Source organism: Penaeus chinensis, chromosome 30, assembly GCF_019202785.1.
Source record: "Penaeus chinensis breed Huanghai No. 1 chromosome 30, ASM1920278v2, whole genome shotgun sequence".
Lineage (NCBI taxonomy): Eukaryota > Metazoa > Arthropoda > Malacostraca > Decapoda > Penaeidae > Penaeus > Penaeus chinensis.
The window spans coordinates 14484999-14507498 of NC_061848.1; the positions used below are offsets into that span (position 1 = coordinate 14484999).

Here is a 22500-nt window from a genome sequence, read left to right on the forward strand (position 1 = left end):
CGTGGACGAGTAATGACAAAGTCGGGATTGATGGCATATGCATAATGATACAAGAACGTTTTTCTCTCTCTCCCTCTGTACCCCCTTCCCCACCCTCCTTCCACCGCCCCCTCTCCCGCGCCTTATGAACAGCTGAAGAAAAAAACTTTGAGAACTTTAAAGAAAATGCGTTGGAATCAGAAATATATAGTGAATTGCTAAAAAAAAAAAAAAAAAAAAAAGGATAAATAAAAAAGGATATGAATTTTAAAAGAAATAATGTAGAAGATAATACATTTATGTGAGAAAATATACGTAGTTGGATTACATCGTAAGATTATACACCTTTTTTTGTATTTCACTGTCTGATGCAAGCGGTTAGAAAATTCTTCTTCCTGCATTCCATTATTTTTCTCTCCTATTTTCCAAAGCGCTGAACTCAGAGGCGAAGAAATGCATGTACCTCTTAAAGCCTTCGACGGTATGAGCGAAAGAATTTCCCCTCGTCAACCAAAAAGCCTCATTTTCTCTTTTCTTTTCCTTTTTTTCGTTCCCAAATCTGCGTCCCAGATCTCGACTCCAACGGAATGACGTGGGCGGGTCTTTCGCGCGGACCCCAAAGCCCTTGGGTACTCGGGAAAGGGGAGGTTCCTTAGAGGGAAAGGGGGCGTCCGGTCGTGAGAAGGAAGGGTCGTCCTGTGGGTTTCCTGGGGTTGTGCGCTCTGGGAAGACGATGGTCGTCCGACTTCCAGAGGGGACGGCGAACGGCTTGGCGTCGGGGAGGGGAGGGGTGGGGCGAGAGGGGAGGGGTGGGGTAGGGGATGCTCGTGGGAGAGGGTGGCCGGGGTCTCGCTTGCGTGGGCCGATTGTTGCACTTTGTTATGGTGAGAGAGTCGTGGCAATACAATTAAATAATAAAAAAAGAAAAAAAAAACTGAATGATTGATAGGAAGACAGGAACCTCTGAAGTGGCTTCCTTATCAATACTCATCCAGAGCGCCTGGTATCACCCACGGCTACTGGTCGTGCTAGAGGTCGTAGATCTCGGTGTCGTGCGCAGCCTCCTGCTGGCGACGGTGCAGGGGCTGGGAGGAAGGGCGCGCAGATCCCGTCAACTACCTGCGTCAAGTAGAGAAAATAAATGAATATAAAAGAAGATATTGCCAAGACAAGGAGAAGTAGTATTGTAGAAGAAGGAGGAGAAGGAAGAGGAAAGAGAAGAGAAAGAGACAGAAGGGAGGGAGAGAGAGAGATAGAGAGAGAGAGAGAGAGAGAGAGAGAGAGAGAGAGAGAGAGAGAGAGAGAGAGAGAGAGAATGAAAGACGGACATGATGAAGAGCAGGAGGTGAGGAAAAGGCAGCCCAAGCGGTGGACAAAGTCGTGTCGTGTTTCTTCTTCTTCAAAAAAGAGCAATAGGCCTTTTGGGCATATCCATCAGTTGCCGTTAAAGCAGAAAAAGAAAGCAAAGTCCGTTACCTATCTCTTCCCCCTCTCCTTTCCTCCCCCTCCTACACTGCTCCCTTCCCTCCCTGACTATCCACCCACATCTCCACTCCTCCCTCCCACACCTACTCCGACAGTCCCCCTCCCACACCTCTCCTCTCCTCCAACACCTCCCCCAACCCCATCCCTCTCCAACATCCCCCCCTCCAATACCTCTCTCATCCCCTTCCCCTTCCTGCACCTCCCCCCCACCTCCATCCCCCCCTCCCCCCGCCTTGCCGCCGACAATGACAGTAATATATCACGGCGAGAGAACCGGCCTCCATCGGGCGTCCACGTGTGCACCTCCAGACGTCTTCTAAGAACCGATCAAGACGTGTTCGTGAAGGGAGATGAGGACTTCGGCCGTGCCATGTGTGCGTGCGGTGGACTACTTGCGTTGGGGGTGGAGGTGGGGGTGAGGGGTTGTGTGTGGGGGTATGTGTGTGTGTGTGTGTGTGTGTTTGAGTGTGAGTGTGTGTTTGTGTTTGTGGGAGAGGAGGTGATTTGTGTGTGGAAGGTGTTAGAGGGGGGGGGGGGATGTTTGTGTGTGTGTAAGCTTGTGTGTGTCTTTGAGCGTATCATTCCACTCATGTACACATACTCATCGATAAACAGGAACAGGCATAAAACTGTTCTACGCCAAAGCAAAGACTTCAAAAACAATACCAAATCCAGATGTCATTAACTCTTCGTTAAACGCTCTCCTTCATCTTAACATTTTCCTTAAAAGTGCAAAAACAAGACGGCAGTAAATTCAATATAAAGGCGCCGGCGAATACCACCCACTTAGGTCATGTTGCCAAGATGGAAAAGGTAATATCGACTTACACTTGGCTTGAGAAAACCTTCTTGTCTATCCAGCTGATTTAGGGGCGGCGGGGGGGGGGGGAGGCAGAGGGAGGAGGAAGAGGAGAAGGAGAAGGTGGAGGAGGTGGAGGAAAAGGAGGAGGAGGAGAAGGAGGAGGAGGGGGAGGCGGTGGAGTTGGAGGTGGAGGAGTAGGTGGAGATGGGAGAGGAGGAGGAACGGGGGGGGGGGGGGGCGAAGAGGGAGAGGAACAGAAATAGAGGAGGAGGAGGGGGAAAGAGGAGGAAAAGAATAAGAATGAGGAGTATGGAATGAGTAGACAGATCAGGAGACAGTAAGTAAAGGAAACGAGGAAGGAGAAAGAAATAGCAATGCCAAATGACAGAAGAATGGGGGGGAGGGGGCAAGAGGTAGGGAGGAGGGGGAGGGGGAGGTGACGCCCGACGCCTCCCCTTCCCCCTCAAAGTGCTCCTCGCCCGCTGGAAGCCTGTGTGTCATCTCTATCTCGCCCGTTTGTTTATCGCGCCGCATGTGGTGTTTTGTCATGTCATTTACGTGTCCAATTTGTCTCGAGTCAATCACTCGCTTGTGGTTGTCATTGCTTGCGCTCTGGGCCGGAGTATTTCCACGGCTCCTTCTTATGTTGCAATGGCGATTGCGGTTTTCTCTTTATTTACTCTGGATTCTGGACATGAACACATTTCTTCTGCTCTGCTGCCTCTTGTATATACAGACATAGACACATACATGCACACATACATACACATGCACACACACACACACACACACACACACACACACACACACACACACACACACACACACACACACACACACACGCACACACATGTGTGTATATATATATATATATATATATATATATATATATCTCGATTACATTACATAACATAATGCGGTTACCTTGACATCTTTTATTATGCTGCGGATGTCACTTGGTGTCATAGACTCTTGTAAGACTTCATTGTCATCGTTAATAATTCATGTTTTTGCAGTAACATTCATAATGATGACACTGTAAAATATGCGATCAATCTTTATCAACGCCGCTGTTGCATCATAAGCTTTATTAGCATTGGCATGATTTCTGCTGCGACGTCTGCGTGTATCTTTGCCCGAAGAGGGAGCTGTGTGTTGGATGTAAATGTTCGTGTGTGTATACGTGTGTGTGCGCATCGCCTCGTAAGGTTTAAATAAATATAAACAAAGAGGGCAGTTGCAAAAAGTGTAGAGGTTCTCACACTTGGTGTAATTGAGGTTATAAAAGAGCGCAAGTGGTGAGGCCTTGTGGCAGTTTATTGAGCGCTTGTTATAGAGAGGCGAGAGTGTGTGTGCGGATGGTTTTTGCAAGTTCTCTTTAATGTATATTTATCTCCCTATCTCTCTATTTATATGTGTGTATGTATATTTATTTATTCCTTTATTAATTTGCTTATTTCTTCGTTTATTGTGAGCGTATTCATTCGTTTTTTTTTTTTTCTACTGAATAATTGACAAATCTAACCTTCGTCAAACAAGGCATTAACCCAGCGCCCTCTCTTCCCACAGGTCCAAGTGACAGTCCTCGACAAGAACGACTCGCCTCCTTCCTTCGGCGAGTCCCCTCTGCGCTTCACCGTGTCCGAAGACATGCTCGCCGGCCGCCAGATCGCCACCCTTAGGGCCACCGATCCGGACACCCTCGGCACCCTCACCTACTCCCTGGTGGACGGCGACGACAACAAGTTCACCCTCGACGCCTCCACGGGACAGCTCAGCCTCCAGGACACCCTCGACAGGGAGACCAAGAGCGAGTACCAGCTCACCGTCCGCGCCGACGACGGGGAGCAGTACACGGACACCACCATCTACATAGGGGTACGGAAGGGCTTGTTTTCCGGCGATGTTGTGGGGTTTGTTATTTTTGAAATGGGGAAGTGGCTATGAAGTCGGTCAGCTTTTATATGTTATTTTTGTTGCTGTTGTTATTATTTGCTAAGTTGGGGTAATGGGACATGATCATGGGTCTTGTGTATGTTTTCTTTGTTTCAATAACTCCCATTATTCATCCAAGCATTGCCTCTTCCTTCCTTTCTGTAATTCTGCTTTTACTTATACTTTTGAATACCAACTGTATTTGTACGCATACTTAACCTACTTATATTTTCATTGCCTTTTCCTTCACTTCTTCTTATTCTTACACTTATTTACACATTACTTCCCTCTTCGCGATATCCTCATTATCCTCATTCTATCTTTCTAGGATTTATTACCTCCGTCTTTTTCTTCGTCTCCTCCTTCCCCTTCTCTCTCGCGTGGAATAATCAACGAGGCTTTTCCGAAGCGCCGCCGTTCCTTTTTTGCCGCGTGAAAAGTTGCATTCTTCATCTCCTTCTACATCTCTCTCTTCCTGTTCTCCCAACCTGCTTCGGTTACACGTTCTCTCCTCTCCTTTCTATACTTTTTCTTTTCTTTTCTTTTATCCTTTTGGTGTTTCTATTCTATTTCCCTGTCTCTTTATTTTAGTATTTCTATATCTATTTTTCTCTCGCCTCTCTCTCTCTTTCTTAATCTATCTACATATTTTTCTCCCTCCTCTCTCTCTTTATCTGTCCATCTGTCTATCTATTTTTCTGTCTGTTTATCTATCTCAAAAATGCATGAATATATGTCTTCATACATATACCCAGGTAAAACACACACACATGTACACACAGACACACGATCGCATACACACGCACAGACGCTGCAACCAAATCCCCAGAACATCCACACTCATACACACGTAGCCCCACATAGCACACCCGTACTAAGGCATACGGCTGCATATACCATTATAAAACAAACAGGTCACATACACACACCCCTACAGACACAAACAGCGGTCTACAGAAGAGAAGGTCGCCGCTATCCCCACTGCAGCCGCTTCCACCCTCTCAAAATCCATACGTCGTGTTCCCCTTTTTTCTCCTTTGTTCGCGCGCCGTCGTGTTGCGGAGTTGGGTCACGCAGGCGCACTCGGTCCCGTATTTGGCAGTTTATGCACCTCCCTTGTCCGGGTAGCACGCGTTCGCTCTCTCTCTCCTGTGGACTGGTACCGCTAGGATCAGAGGCCGGTAGGAAGAGATGGTGGATGGGAGGATGAGGAAGAAGAGGAGGTGGGAAGGGGGCAGGAAAGTGAAGGAAGGGAGGAAGAGAAGATGGGGAGGGAGAGGAAGAGAAGGTGGGAAGGAAGAGGATGAAGATAGCGAGGGAGAGGAAGAGAAGATGGGGAGGGAGAGAAAGAGAAGATGGGGAGGGAGAAGAAGAGAAGGTGGAAAGGGGGCAGGGAAATGAGGGAAGGGAGGATGGGGAAGAGGAAGAGGAGGGAATGGGGAGGAGGGAGGAATGGGAGGTGAGGGTAGGGAAAGGAATGGACAGAGGACAATCTAGGATGATGGAAGGAAAGACGATGCGGAGATGCAGGAGGGGGGGGGGGGGGGTAAGAGAACAGAAGGAAAGAAAGAAGCCGAGGGAGAGACAGAGAAAAGGAGTAGGACAGAAACAAAGAGAACGAAGAGGGGAGGGACAGGAGTCTGGAAAATGAAGAGAGGAATGGAGGAATTGATAGGAAGATAAGGAAAGAAAGGCAAGGAGTAGAAAGCAAAGAAAAGCGAAGAATGGAAATGAAGAAAAGGGAAGAAACACGGTGGTAAGGGCGGGAGGGAGGAAATAGGAGCCAGAGAAAGAACAGGAAATAGGGAGAGCAGGTGTTAAAGAGGTGACGAAAAAGGGTGATGAAAAGATGGGACCAAAGATGGTACGAAGAATAACGAAAGGAAAATCAAAATCGACACAGAAAAGTAGCAAATCGAAAAAGGGGGCAGAAGAGAAAGAGAGATAGGCAGATAGATAGAGATAGATAGATAGAGAGAGAGAGAGAGAGAGAGAGAGAGAGAGAGAGAGAGAGAGAGAGAGAGAGAGAGAGAGAGAGAGAGAGAGAGAGAGAGAGAGAGAGAGAGAGAGAGAGAGAGAGAGAGAGAGATAGTGTAGAAAGGTAACAAGAGAAGCTATATAGTTAGGCAGAAGCCAGAAAAGCACTTTGAGTGGCCACCGAGGGCGCTTCTCACGGTCTGTATACCGAGGGTTTCAATCAAAAGCAAAATGGTAATTATAAGCATGGCAAAAGTAACGAAACAATAGGTTCTGCTTTTTCTATGTCACTCAGTGATAATGAAAATGACAACAGTAAGAGCACCACTGTATAATAACTATTATTTGATAATGCAGGTAAAGAGAATAACAATAGGATTAACATTGATAAGCATGCAAATGGTAGGCAAGATGAACGCAACACACATGCACGGATGCATATGTGTGTGTGTGTGTGTGTGTGTGTGTGTGTGTGTGTGTGTGTGTGTGTGTGTGTGTGTGTGCGTGTGTGTGTGTGTGTGTATGCATGTATGTATATGTATATATATGCGCGCGTGAATTAAAAGCAAATTTGTGTAAATGACAATACGACATGCACGCGCGGTGGTAATACAGCGCAAGAAACCCAGACGCGAGATGCACTAGTCAACCTAAAAGGTTTTTGAAAGATTAATTTTGTCTGGCCTCCTGTTGCCAACTAATTAATATGTTTATCAATATTCATACCAATTAGTGCAGCACCTGCTCTTATTTGTATATGTATATGCGTTTTTAATTTAATTGATATACCAATTAAGCTTCACTTGCATGGTTGCAGAAAGTGTTCCTTGTCACACAACTTTGCAGTATTGCTTTTTTTTTTCATTTGTTTTTATCATTTGTTCTTATCTTATTTGCATTTCCACAGAAGTGTAAATGTATACATTTTCTTAAAATGTTATTATGAAGGTCAAAATTAGAAGGATATTTATTGTGAAATGAAATACATGTTTCATTTCAGTCTAATGGGGAAAAAAATGTTCCTGTAATGTTGATTCAAATAGGCCTTTCGTTAATACAAAGAAAACTTTATGTTCGAAAAAAACAACAACATAATATGACCATTATCCGGAAAAAAACAGTACATTAGCTTTCATCCCCCCCCCCCTTTCACCCCGTCACTCTCCCTCTGCATCCTAGGAGGCAGAAGATCGGTCCCCCCCCCCCCCCGTCCCTCAAAGCCTTCTCAAGGTCGACCCCCCCCCCCCTCGTAGCTTCAAGACGCCCCTTGCAACCTCTTCGCAAAAGCCACATTATCGATTTACGCGGAGGGAGGAGGAGGAGGAGGAGGAGGGGGGGTAATGGGGTGGGGGTAATAGGAAGAGGGAGGGAGGGGGAGGGGAAAGGGGGAGGAGTAGGGAGATGAGGAGACTGGAGAGGAGGAAGGAGGGAAAGAAGAGCAGTAAAAAGGGGAGAAAAAAGGAAGGGGAAAAAACATAAGCGAAATTAAAGATAGGGAAAGAGAAACGAAAAATAGGTAGGTGGCAAAGAAAACAAAAAACAAAAACGCAAGGTATGGACGTAGACAGACATTAGAAAAGTTGAGGGGGGGGGGGGAGGGGTGATAGACACGTCAACAGGGGATTCCCGGTGATTACGTGCAACCCGGTGAGCAATTGCGAAAGAGGCGCGGGGCAGGAAATGATGGTTGGCCTCGATGACGGTCGTTTCGCGGCCTAATGAGCGGTGCCGTGCTTGTCGTCCAAAATGGAGCTCGTTGTTAGTAGGCTATGCAGATACCACGATCACCGTACTTGGCTACGATTTACATGCATCGCGGATTAATTCTTGTGGCCTCTGGGGGAGGGTTGGGGGGAAGGGGTGTGGGGGCAGGATGGGGGCGGGTAGGAAGGGAGGAAGGACGCGGGGGTAGGGGATGAAAGGGGGTGGGAGGGGAAGGAGGAGGGTGGGAGGGGAAGGAGGAGGGGGGGAGGGGAAGGAGGAGGGGGGGGGAGGGGAAGGAGGAGGGGGGAGGGGAAGGAGGAGGGTGGGAGGGATAGGTTAAGAAAGGGGGTGATAGGAGCAAGAAAAAGAAAAGAAAAGGTGAAAGAGATATGGGAATGGAAAATCATGGAAATAAGAAAAGAAGAAGGGAAGAAGGTAGGGGAAAGATACGGAGAGAAGAGAAGAGGGAAGCTGAAGAGATGCTACGGAAAGGGGGGGGAGGGAGAAGGAGAGACCAGAGGGAAAAGGAGAAGGGTTGGAAGAGGATTTTTGTGAAATTGAAGCAATGTCAAAGGAGAGAAACAGAAGAAAAGGGAAAATGGGAAACAACAGTGATAACAGAAGCGATAACAATAATATTGATGATGATGATATGGTAATAATGATGGTATCGATAATAATAATGATAATACAAATATAAGATTAATAATAATGATGATACAAATATAAGATAATAATGATAATAGTAATGGTAATGATAATAACAATAACAACAGCAATAATAATAACAATGTGGATAATAATCATAAGGGTAATAAGGATGATAATAATACTGATAGAATAATCATATAACAAAAAAACAATAATAACGGTAATCCAAACAAGTACAATAATAACACCAACATCAACAACAACAACAACAGCAAGGAAACAACGATAACAATGATAAAATGAACGTACACTGATAACCTCTTCTGCCCCGACAGGTCACGGACACGAACGACAACCCGCCTGTGTTCCACGAGCCAGCTTACTCCTTCGACATTCCCGAAGACGCTCACCGAGGCTCCAAGGTAAGGCGCTCGCCGTTTGTTTACTTTTGGGTTCCGTCGTCTGTTCATTTTTTTTATTTTTGTTTTTATTTGTGTGTTTTGTGTTTGTGTTTTTTTGTTCGTTTGTATGTTTTATGTTTTGTTTTGGATTTGATTGAATATTGATGTTGTTTCCGTTTGTGTGGGTTTTTTTCTTTTTATTTCGTATATATATTTTGTGTATGTTCCAGATGTTTCGTCTTTGTTTATATGTGTGTGTGGGTTTGTTCGTGTGTGTGTTTCTGTGTGTGACTGCGTTTATATGTAAATGTATATGTATGTGAGAGAAAGACCGCATGTGTGTGGACGATTATGCAAATGTAGGTGCGTATATGTATGAGAGAGAGAGAGAGAGAGAGAGAGAGAGAGAGAGAGAGAGAGAGAGAGAGAGAGAGAGAGAGACAGAGACAGAGACAGAGACAGAGACAGAGACAGAGACAGAGACAAAGAGAGAGAGAGAAAGAAAGAGAAAGAGAGGAACGAGAGAGCTTGTGTGTGTGTTTGTGTCCCCGCGACTGTGGATCGACAGGTAACACCAGGTGAGGCAGCGCGATGTCTGCCCCTACCTGTTGTGGTTCATTAATTTTTATCAATTGTTGTTGAACGTAATACATTCGAGAGGCCGAAGATGTCCATCACTAGTGTGTCTGCGCGAGACGACATGGCTCAGCGGTGTGCGTCAAAGGCCGTGTGTACATCATTTGTTTGCGTCAGCTGCTGGTTGTACACATCTTACGTGTGTCAGCCACTGATGTGTATCACCTGCCAGTTAGTGATGTCCTGACAGCCAGTAGTGCACAATAACGACTGATGTTCAGAGATACGTGCCTGTTGGCGAGTCTGGCAAGGTGGATGGTCGGACACACACACACACGCACGCCCACGCTCTCTATCTCCGTGCATTCTTTTTTTATATACTTAACTGCCCTCATCCCGATTGCTTGATTAACATAAGTTTTTGTTTTTATTTCTTCTTTTATTTTCATCCCGAGCGGTGTGCCGAATAAGGGAATCGAAGACCAACAGAAATTAATCGTATTTTGCTCGACTCGATAAAGAAATTAATCTGGTGTAGCCTTTATATGAAGGTTAGTGTTTTAATTAGGTCCTGGTTTGCTAAGCGAGTATTTTGTCTCAATAAACTACAAGCTCACCGCCGTGTTTCTTTGGATATTTTACCACTCGTCCAAAAGCTACTTGGGTTTTGACTCGAGCGGCACCACGACAGATTCGGAATGAAACTTACCTTTTCAAATTACGATAACCGCGACTTTCATAAAGAATGATGAGGATGATAGTGATAATAAAACATATAACCAGGAGATGATAATGGTAATTTTGATAATATCAGTGATAATGATCAAAATAAGAACAATAATAATCGGTACATACATCCAATAAAGACTTCTTTTATTCTGTTATTTTCACAAAGATTAATCCGGTATTGTGCGTCGTCCTTGCGCGTGAATCTGATCGCTTTTGACTTCATTTTTTCTTCCTTTTCTTCCTTTGACCCCCCCCCCGCCCCCCGCCCCCTCCACAAAAAAAGAAAAAAAAAAGTTCGGTGTCGTGTAAGGATAAACGGGTATACAGACGGATGATTAAATCGATAGGTTATTGAATAGACTTATGGGTTGTTAGGTATATTGCCAGATAAATGGATAAGATGCTAGGTATAGATTGATAGATAAAGTGATAGATAGGGAGATATCTAGATATACAGACATAGATGATTGATAGAGTTAGGTTAACAGATAGAAATATATAGGTAAATAGACCGATAGGTAGGTATATGTATATAACAGAGATAGAAATATTAAGAGAATGACAGAGAAACAGAAATACTAAGAAAATTACCGAGATAGGAATATTAAGAGTATGACATAGGGACAGAAATATTAAGAGAATGACAGAGAGACAGAAATATTAAGAGAGTGCCAGACATTAATTAAGAAAATGACTTGCTGGAGAGGACTTTCGGGAAATGAAATTTACAAATGTCTTTTTTTCCCATTTTGAATAGACAACCAGCCCATGTTCCTCATCTTCGAATGTGTCTGTATTTTATTTTCTTCATTTATCCCTGTTATTTATTTTCATCACATTCCTCTTCTTATTTTTTTCGTAATATTGTTTGAATTTTCTTTTCATTTTTTTTCTCTTACTGTTCCATATGTTTATTACAAAACCATTCGACTGATCTTTTCTTGACTTTGTATCCGTTGCTTTTTTTTTATCTTATTATTATCCTTTTTTTATTATGTCCTTTGGTTTTCATTCGCCCATTTCCTTCGCGCCCCAATTCCCCGAAACCTTTCTCTTAAATCTACTCCGTCATTCCGCTCTCTTGTTCCAATAGAGTCCCTTGTCCTCTGTTTCTCTCTCTCCCCCTATCTCTCTCGCTCTTTCTTTTTTCTTTCTCTCCTTCACTCTCCCTCCCTCCCTTTCCCTCTCCCTCTATCCCTCCCCCTTCTCTCTCTCTCCCCCCCCCCCCCTCTCTCTCTCTCTCTCTCTCTCTCTCTCTCTCTCTCTCTCTCTCTCTCTCTCTCTCTCTCTCTCTCTCTCTCTCTCTCTCTCTCTCTCTCCCCGCCACACCCATCATTCTACCTCTTAGCCTCCCACCGCTCTTCGATTGGAGACGGCGAAGGTACACAATCCGAGGGAACGATTAGCGATTCGAGGCCTCACGGTCCCGTCTCGGAGCTACCGTAGACTCGCATCCATTAACCGCATTCTGGCGGGATTTCAGTAGGATTTTTGGCATATCTTGAACTCATGGAGACGACCCGACTGTCTGGGGATGTGTGGAGAGACCAGCGTCTGTTCGCGCATCGACATTCCTCTATGGTCCGTCTTGCCTGCAAAGGTTTTAAGAGAGATTCGGAGAGACTGGCACTGTGGGGAATGAAGCGGTGTCACTGCCTGCTCCGTAGCACAAAGCGGTTCGGAGCTTAAGCAAGATGTGGTGAAACTATGGTACGAGTCCAGACATCTTTATGGCTTTGGTGCTGAGTAAGGAGACCTGCGGCAGGAGCGTGACAGGATGTGGAAGATTTGTTGAACTCTTTCGCTTCAGTTAAAAGGAAATTGTGACACAAATGTAGCAAGACGGGGGTGGTTGTTGACTGTCGTTGAGAGGCATGTTGAAATGTAGCAAACATGTGACAAATTATGACTATGATATGACGTATGAATAGGCACTAGGCAGAAAAGCATACTTGAATTTTTTTTCTTAACATTTACGGCAAAATCAGAGGAGAATTGTATATACTTATCCTATAAACCGAACATAGGTAATGTTCATTCTGAATCAAGAAGATGATGTACTGTGATGGTTATGCAAAGCGAAGACTATCCTTTAGATTGAAGCTTTACTGTGTTAATATTCATATGAAACAGGAGTATGTCTGAAACGCTCCAGGTACTGATGGAATGTGTGTTGAATTACTGAAGAGAAGAAATGATGTATGACTGACATGTTGAGTGACTTGGGCATGGTTGGACCCTCCCCCTCGTCTTGGCATGGGGGACATGAGCGTGCCCATACGCCGACGAGGAAGAAGACCCGACCTGTGTGTCCGTTTGTGTCCCCGAGAATCGCGGTGGCCTCCCCTCCGCTGTGTCGGGGTGCGCATCCCAGCCACACTGTAGGCGAGCGTCGGCCCGACTTCGTACATATCTGGCAGTCGGGGCGCCCGCCTTGAAATTTATGTATCCCTTAACGAACTTTATGACCAATTAGAAGCGTTGGCGGTCCTGGCCTCGCTGTGGCTCCGGCTGTGACCTCTCGCTCGCTCTCCCCTTCGGTGCCCTCCCATAGCAGTGTGTATGTGCTGGGCCTCGAGTTACTTGTACGGGGGCTGGGGCATCTGTGGCGTCTGGTCTCGTGCTTGTGGGTGGGTGTCTGTACATGTCTATTTTTCGTGTGTGTGTGTGTTTGTGTGTTTGTGTGTGTGTGTGTGTGTGTGTGTGTGTGTGTGTGTGTGTGTGTGTGTGTGTGTGTTTGTGTGCGTGTGTGTGTGTCTACCTGTTTTTGTGTCTGCGTCCGTGTGAGTGAACGAACGCGTGTGTGTGTGTATGGGGCACGAGGAACGGGTGGCTCGCGCGCCCTGACGATGGCGATGAACCCGCAGAGCGAGTAACCTTACTAATAGGAGTTGCTCCATCAAACACGTTACAGCCTTTAAAGCCACTGTAGCTGCCCGTTAGCTGCGAAAAGCCCTCGTGTTCATTTATCTCTCTGTATCAGAATACGTGTTTCAAATAGATACAGAAACCTTGATATTATGTTATATCATATATTTTCCATACGATGCAACTAGATTAGAAAACAAAACAAATAAACTCTAACCATAAAACAAACCACGTAACAAATAGAAACACATTCAATAAGGCTAAAAAAACACATACAAACAATAAAAAAAAACGCTCTCAAACCAACCAACATTACAAGTAAAACAAAAGAAAAGAAACGTTTAAGCAACACACCCAATCAAGCAAGCACACAATAACTGAGCTTCCTCTCTCCTCCCGCGGCACAGGTGGGGCAGGTGACGGCTTGGGACGCGGACGAAGGCACTAACGGCCAGGTCTCCTACACCGTCATCTCCGACTGGGGGAACGACGTCTTCTCCCTCAACCCCCAAACGGGCGTCTTCACTCTCACCTCCAGGCTCGACTATGAACAGGTAAATGAAGAAGTGCTTTTTTCTTTTATTATTGTTGTTATTTATCTTATTATTGTTGTTATTTCTCTTATTATTGTTGTTATTTTTCTTATTATTGTTGTTATTTCTCTTATTATTGTTGTTATTTCTCGTTTTTCTTCTTTCCGTTTTTGATGGTGTGATCTGTTAGTGGCTTGATTTTGTGCTTTGCTGTTTGTGCCAGTGTTCTTGCTGCTGTTGTTTTGGTTAATGTTTCTGTTGTGACTGTTATTGCTATCATTATTATTATCATTAGTGTTTTTATAGTTAGTAGAAGAAAACAGGTTGTAGGAGATAGCAACAGAAGAAGAAGAAGAAGAAGAAAAAGAGGCAGCAGCAGCAGTAGTAGTAGTAGTAGTAGTAGTAGTAGTAGTAGTAGTAGTAGCAGTCGTAATGGTAAAGCAACAGGCTATAGTAGTATTGTAATATAAGTAGCAATAGGATCAACAACAGTTATTATTATGGAATTACTTACTAAATAAATCAATAGATGAATAGATATATAAATATATATATATAATCATACAGAAAAATATATGTTCGTGTGTGTGTGTGTGTGTGTGTGTTTGTGTGTGTTTGTGTGTGTACACATACATGTACACATGTGTGTGTGTGTGTGTGTGTGTGTGTGCATATACAAATACATATATGTATACATGTATATATACATGTATATAAGTGGTTGTATATATATATATATATCTATATATATATCTATATATATATATATATATATATATATATATATATATCTGCGTGAGGTTGTAGTCTGTGAGCGAGAGAGAAAAGGAGCGAGATAGCTTGAAGGGGGAGAGGTAGTCTGCATTTGTAGGTACATATTAGCATATATACTATTCACATGCATGTGATAAAAATGCAAGATTCAATTCCGCTTCGAGGTCGTCGCCTGAGCCGCCTCCCGCGCTCTCAGCAAGCAGCGCCGCTCTCGCCGGCGGAGCCCAAGGCGGCTCTGCGCTCGGCCTCCTCCCGCCCGCTCGGCCCAGGCGCGTCGGCCGCGTTCCGAGGCGAGGCGCGAGGCGGAGCGCCCTGTCCTCGGCGCGCTCGTCCGTCCCGTAAGCGATCCGTGTGCATGTTCCCTCCTCCCTGTCCACGCCGCCGCTTTCCTCGCCGTCACCGCCCCCGCCAGCGCCGCCTCCGCCTTCGCCCTCAGCGGACGCAGCGTCGGGCTCTGCGAGAGCGAACGGCCGGCGCGCCAGCCCTTTTGTGCCGTAGCCCCGCACTCTAGTTTATTTAGCTTTAAATCAATGCAGTGTGGTTATCTGGAGACTTTTGAGCCCACTCTAAGCCTCGCCTGGGCCGTAGCAGAAGGCAGCGAAGAGGGGGCATTTACATGGTCGGGCCTCGAGATGCCCATCAGTAATTAATGACAGTACCACTTGGAGGACTTCCCTCTGTTCCCTCCCCGACGTCTTCGCCTCGTTCGCCCTACGGAGATCGCTATCGAAAAAGCTACGGAATAATGAACCAAAAGGGGCCTTTAATTTACCACTACTTAATGAGGTTCGAACGAGAGCAGCATCGCCTGGCCACCTTTTTTCGTCCCTCCATCCATCAAGCCCCCACGCACCCCCCTCCCGCCCTCCCTCCCTCCTGCTCCTTCTCCCCTCCCCCTTCCTCCTCCCTCCCCTCCCCTCCTCCTCTCCTCCTCCGTATCCCTTCCTTCCCCACCCCTCTCCCCCACCCCGTCCTCCGTCTCCCTCCCTCCATCACCCCACCTCCTCGCCTCCTTTTCCTCCCCCTCTCCCTCTCTCCTCCATCTCCTTCTCCTCTCCCTACTCCCCCTCTCCCCGCAATACCGCCGCCGCCGCCGCCGCCTCACACAGATCCTTTTACTTCTTGCCATTTGCACCCCATGAGGCTCGGTGTGCAACTTGCAACATGTATTGAGAGATTCCGAGCCGGTGAGGACTCAACATGACCGAGGAATCACAACGCAGCTAATTATAAACGTACCTTAGCTCCCCCTCTCCGCGCGCCCTCCCTCCCCTCTCCCCGTGCGTCCCCCCCACCACCCTCTATGCTCCCCCCCTCCTCCCTCCACCAGCCCCCCTGGGCATGAGTCGCATAAACACAACGCGTTTGGTGGGAGCTCGACATTCCTCCCTGATTTTTCGGCTTTGCGCTTCCCCCTTGGCGTTTATTGGGCGTCCGGGGGCAAAGGCTCCCCTCGCACGTCCCGGGGAGCCAAAACCCCTCGCTGGACGGACGCGAAAAGGCGAAATAGCGAAGAAAAGCCTCCACCAATGTGCGGCGCGATAGGGCTAGACTGACATTCCATAATCTGTACTAGGATTTCAGGCGAAGCCAAGGCGGTCCTACCTGAAGCTCGGCTGAGGATCTCTCGCACTTCCTCTTCTTCTTCTTCTTCTTCTTCTTATTCGTTTTCTTGTGCTTCTCTCTTTTCTTTTTGTTTCATTTATTCTTCTTCGCGTCTCTCTTCCTCTTCTTATTGCCCTCACATTCTCACATTGCCAAGAGGTTTAGTTTAAAGAAACGGGAAAACATCCGATAATGTGTCGAAAACTGTTTAAGTGAAGGTTTTTGTCCGCCTCTATTGCATGAGTGTTTAGGGATCATATTCGCCTGACACCAACAGATTTGAATATTTGAACATGCTTTTTTCATAAATACATGTGTAACACATTAAGCACGGATCGTTAACAGACAGGGTATATGTATACCCGTTTGTGTGTGCGTGTGTGTGTGTGTGTTAATGTGTTTATGTATACTGTATGTATGTACGGGTTTATGAAGCTATAGATGTGCACGTGTGTGTGTGTTCATTTGAAGATGGAGGAAAGTCTTATGTTGGTATGCGAATGTGTGTGTGTGCGTGCGTGCGTGTGTCCGTGCGTGCGTGCGTGCGTGTGTGTGTGTGTGTGTGTGTGTGTGTGTGTGTGTGTGTGTGTGTGTGTGTGTGTGTGTTTATCTTTATGTGGTGTTTCAAATAGAAAGCATGTATGTGTGTGTATCTTTAGTGAGCATGTGCTACGTTAGACTGTGAGTTTGATCAATGCTTAGGTCGGATATGTTCATATGAAAAAAACATTGTATCATTGATTATGATATACAAGCTTACATCCTTGCATAAATCTCTCTCTCTCTCTCTCTCTCTCTCTCTCTCTCTCTCTCTCTCTCTCTCTCTCTCTCTCTCTCTCTCTCTTTTTCTTTGTATATATATGTGTGTGTGTGTGTGTGTATGTATGTGTGTGTGTGTGTGTGTGTGTGTGTGTGTGTGTATGTGTGTGTGTGTGTGTGTGTGTGTGTGTGTGTGTGTGTGTGTGTGTGTATGTGTGTGTGTGTGTGTGTGTGTGTGTGTGTGTGTGTGTGTGTGTGTGTGTGTGTATGTGTACTCAGTAAGAAAATATTTTGCTTAGCTTGGAACCCTAGGATGGTTTCACTTAAAGTAACCCCGTAATATCTCAGTAAACTCAATAACAGTCAATCACGTCTTTCTCCAATATAGTTTAGTCCCCCGTTGTGTCGCTCAATCATTCTAAGGGCGTATAAGCTTGTCGAAATGCATTCAGGGTTTTCATTCTTATATGCTGTCCTTCATTTCTCATTTTTTTGTTATATATATGTATTTTCCTTCTTTCTTTATCTCTCATTTATTCTCCCCCAACCCCTAACCTCCCACCTTGCTGTGCTCTCACACACACACTCACACACACACACACACATACACACACACACACACAGAGAGAGAGAGAGAGAGAGAGAGAGAGAGAGAGAGAGAGAGAGAGAGAGAGAGAGAGAGAGAGAGAGAGAGAGCAAACATACTGCCTCTCCCTTTCAATCATGGGAAGCATTAACCCTGTGGTCCCTACTCACAGGAAGTTATTTCGATGTACCAACACCTGGACAAATGTCGATGAATGAAATAAATATGATATTATCAATTCCGCTGATAGTCTCCAGAACGTGTTGTCATCATGTTATCGTCGCCGCTGGGAAATGATTAGCTCTGAGTCAACAGTGAAGGAGAGGAGGAGAGGGAGGAAGAGGGAGGGAGGGGAGGGGGAGAGAGGGAGAGGGGAGAGGGAGAGAGGGAGAGAGGGAAAGAGGGAGAGAGGGAGAAGGAGAGAGAAAGAGAGAGGAAGAGAGAGGAAGAGAGAGGAAGAGAGAGAGAAAGAGAGAAAGAGAGAGAGAGAGAGAGACAGAGAGAGAGAGAGAGACAGAGAGAGAGGGAAGAGTTAGGGAGAGCGTGATAGAAGGCAGAAAGGGAAGGGGGGGAAGAGAGAATGAAAGAGGAGGAAAGAAGGGAGAGAGATAGAGAAAGAGAGAAAGAGAGAGACGGAGAGACAGAGCAAGAGAGACTGAGAGACAGATAGAGACAAAGAAGAAAAAGAATATTACTGGTAAAAGTTGAAACTACATATTTTAGAATATCAGGTCACTCAGACTCACAACTCTATAGTTACTACACTTGTTCTACACCTCTAAATGAAAGTGACTCGTGTTCCGGACTCTGAACAATACAGATAAAAGTATAGAAAAATGAAAGAAAAAAAAATAAAGAAAAAAAGTGATATAAAAAAAAGTAAAAGAAAAAAAAGAGATACCTTCAAGGGACGAAAAAGAGAGAGAGAGTAATTACAATCTTAAACAATTAAAGACCTCAAACGGCTTTCCAATGACCAATTAGAGGAGAGAGAGAGTCAACTGGGTGTACTTTCACGCTCCACCTCCTCCCCCCCCACCCCCTTCCTTCCCTCCACCCAAACTTTGATGCCCCTACACCCCCTCTCCCCCATCTAGAGGGATATCCATACCCCCTACCAATACTTCTTCATCTTCTGCCCCTGCCCAATACCCTTCGTTTTCGTGCCCCCTATTCCTTCATCTCCTTATGGTAGGCTTACCCTCAACTCTCCTTTTCATGCCCATACCCCTCAGATCTCCCTCGGTGCCCTACCCCTCAGATCTTCCTTGTTGCCCCTACCCCATCTCTCTCATACCCTTCCCCTTCCCCTCACTTTCATGCCCCTACACTTACACCTCAGCCCCCTTACCTCCGTAGCCTCTACCCCCTTCCCTTAAGACACGACTTTCTCCCTCCTTTCCCCCTTCAGCATCCGTCACCTCCTCCCCCTCCCCCCCCCTCCCCTTCCCTTCATCTCTCCCCTCCTACGTCCTCTTCCTCCCTCCAGTATCCCTCCCCCTCCCCCTCCCCTCCCCCTCCCCCTCCAGATGCACAAATAGACAGATTGGTAGATAGTCTGACAGGAAGATAGACAAATAGGAAGATAGACAGACAGACAGAAATATATATAATGAGCAAGAAAAAAATAAGAAATTATTACTTTCATCCATTGCGCAACGTGGATGACGAGTCGCCTTCTTTAATGGTCAGTCACTTTTTCCACCTCACGAAATTATGCTTTCTAATAACCGAGAGAGAGAGAGAGAGAGAGAGAGAGAGAGAGAGAGAGAGAGAGAGAGAGAGAGAGAGAGAGAGAGAGAGAGAAGAAAGAGAAAGAGAAAGAGAAAGAAATAAAAGTAGGAAGAGAAAGTGAAGAATAAAGAAACGTAAAACACTCAGATGCGACGAAAATCTCCTAAAAAAATGTCCCATAGACAAATATTCGTAGACCATTAGTGACACGGCTTGCGTCCGTATGCGTGCACGACAGCGAACGAGCTCTCTGACAAGGCAATGTCACGTCCTATATATCAAACACCTAACGAGGGCAATCGAACACCCGGGCTTCATTCGTTTACGTTGCAACATCAATAACAATTAGAAAGAGTAAGTCAGGTGACCGACGATGAATGAGTTGATGACTGTGCGTGCTGAAACGTTTGAAAAATTGATAACCAGTGACGCCGTTTCAGATCTGTGATGAAGATTCTAATTGGTACTTGTCTGTTATGAATAAATTCGCCTGTTGCTGTAATGGATGCGCCCTCCCCCCCACTCCCCCCTCCCTTGGTTCATCCCCCCGTTCCTCCACTCACCCACCCTTGCTTCGTCCCCCTCCCCCTCCTCCTCCTCCTCCTCCTCCTCCTCCTCCTCCTCCTCCTCCTCCTCCTCCTCCTCCTCCTCCTCCTCCTCCTACTCCCTCCTCTCCCTTCTCCCTTGCTTCATTCCCTTCCTCTGCCCTCACTCCGATCTAGCTCCCTTCTCTCTTGCCTGCGTTATTCTCTTTTGCTTCTTCCAGTTTTAATGTAGCTACATTTTATTTTATTTTCATCTGTTTTTTTTTTTTTGTCGTTTCTGCAACTACTAGCGCTACGACTACTACTTCTGCTGCTACTACTACTACCACTTCTTCTTTTTTTTTTCTTCTTTTTCTTTTTCTTCTATTACTACTACTACTACTACTACTACTATTACCACTTCTACTACTACTACTTCTTCTTCTACTACTACTACTACTACTACTACTACTACTACTACTACTACTACTATTGCTACTACTACTATTGCTACTACTACTACTACTTCTACTACTACTACTACTACTACTATTGCTACTACTACTACTACTACTTCTACTACTGCTACTTCTATTACTACTACTACTTCTATTCTATTACTATTACTATCACTATTACTATTACTATTACTATTACTACTACTACTATTACTATTTCTATTACTACTACTACTACTATTACTATTACTACTACTACTACTACTACTATTACTATTACTACTATTACTACTACCACTACTACTACTATTACTACTACTGCTAATTCTATTTATGCTGCTGCTGCTGCCAGTATTGTTACTACTGCCTTTATTATCGTTTTTAATATATGTACCCTCATCACTTGAATTATTCATCCAGCTGGTTTCGGTTGATCATGAAAATATTACACATTTGATTACGTTTGATTCTGAGCATTCCGGCAGGTCGTGTTCGTAGTATAATCACGCTGTTATACGCGGTTTATTTGTATATATCTCCATGTATATGTGTGTGTAAATGTATTATTTCGTGGGTGAATTGCGTATGTAATAGCAGTTGATGGTTGTTTGTAATTGTTTATGCTTATGTATATTCTGATTTTTTTTTCTATAATGATAATGTCATTGTTTTTAAATCATCAAAGATGACATAAGATCCAACACATTATTTACACATTGCTCCCCTTGATGGCACGGTGCTCCCCGATCCGCATCTGTGGCAGGCTACTTCATTATATTTTATGAAGGCAACCGAACCGTTACGGGGTTATTGCAATTTTAATATTTCATTCTCTCCCTTTCTCTCTTTTATTTTGCACGGTTGCGAAAATGTAGAAGCTCAGGTGGAACGAAAATATTTCTCCTCAGCCCCGCGCACCCCTCGCATGGCCGAACGCTTGATTTGTTCGAATGCGTGGACGGTTCCTTCGGCTTCGTGATGCTATCGCTTGTTCCCGTGAACTTCGTTATTGTTCTGCCCTAATTAAGTTCCGTTCGCCCTTTCTCTTTCCCTCTTTTTTTTCTCTTGAAAAGATAAAATGGTAGCAATCTCTTGTAGTCACGTTTGTGGATTTTTTTTTCTAGTGGGGGTTGGGGAGGTGAAGACTTAAATCTTTTTAAATTTTGAATTTCCTTATAGGTCAAAGAGCGAACCTCCGTTTAATGAAAGAATATGATAGGGTAGGTAAAGTAGGGATTAGATGGAAGCGATGCTACTGTCAGGAGATTTTACAAGAAGCTGCAATACCGTATTACCAGACACTGTGTTACCAAGTGTTACCAGTCTCTGTGGTAAATCAGTAGCCCTTACCGAGATCACAGCACACACGATCAACTTAGGCACACCGGGTTCAGCTTCAGCACATTCCCAGAGTACGCTTCAGCTGACGTCATGCCCAAAGAGAACGCACACTTGCCCTTGGTCGGTAATGACGCTGATGGCGATGAAGGAAGAGGAGTTGATGGGTTAGGTTAACGATGCGCCGAGGTGACGGTATAGGCGCTCTGGTGGCCGGGCTCCGGGCTTCGTTCGCTCTCTCGCTCGCGCTCTCTCTTCTCTTCTCTTCTCTTCTCTTCTCTTCTCTTCTCTTCTCTTCTCTTCTCTTCTCTCTCTCTCTCTTCTCTCTCTCTCTCTCTTTCTCTCTCTCTCTCTCTCTCTTCTCTCTCTCTCTCTCTCTCTCTCTCTCTCTCTCTCTCTCTCTCTCTCTCTCTCTTTCTCGACGCAGCCTGGGAACTCATTATTGTACCTCTTGAACGATCGTTTTCAAGGTCTTTTAATAATAGTAGTAAGAAGAAGATTAATGATAATAATGATATCATTAGTAGTAGTGATAGTAGTATTATCAACATTATTGATTTTGATCATTCTCATTATCCTTTTCATTGCTATTTTTTGTTATATTTTTTCATACGTATTTTGTTTTCATGCTGCAAATAATCATGCATTCTCCTCTTGGTTCATCATTCTTCCTCTGTAACTAATCCTGGGTATACAACCGCGCTGTGTTGGCGGCGGGGAGGCAGCAGCCAATAAATTGAGGGCACTTGCCTTATCCTGCCGTAGTACGAAACCACTCCAGCGTAACACTCGGAATGTACTATTTGAGTACTTTCTGGGTTCACACACACACGCACCTAAACATCGACCCACCCACCCACACACACACACATACACACATACATACATATACACACACATACACACATACACACATACACACACACACACACACACATACACACACACACACACACACATACACACACAGACACACACACACACACACACACACACACACACACACACACACACACACACACACACACACACACACACACACACACACACACACAGTTCCACTCCCAGGATCATTTCACTGA

General features: G+C 45.2%; 1 protein-coding gene across 1 annotated transcript in view; it reads left to right on the top strand.

The window, feature by feature from the left end:
- Positions 1-22500, top strand: part of LOC125041513 (cadherin-related tumor suppressor-like) — a 261559-nt gene that overhangs the window by 157566 nt on the left and 81493 nt on the right. The window contains 3 exon segments of the mRNA XM_047636528.1: positions 3836-4144; positions 8869-8955; positions 13515-13661. Coding sequence (XP_047492484.1) covers positions 3836-4144; positions 8869-8955; positions 13515-13661 — 543 coding nt within the window.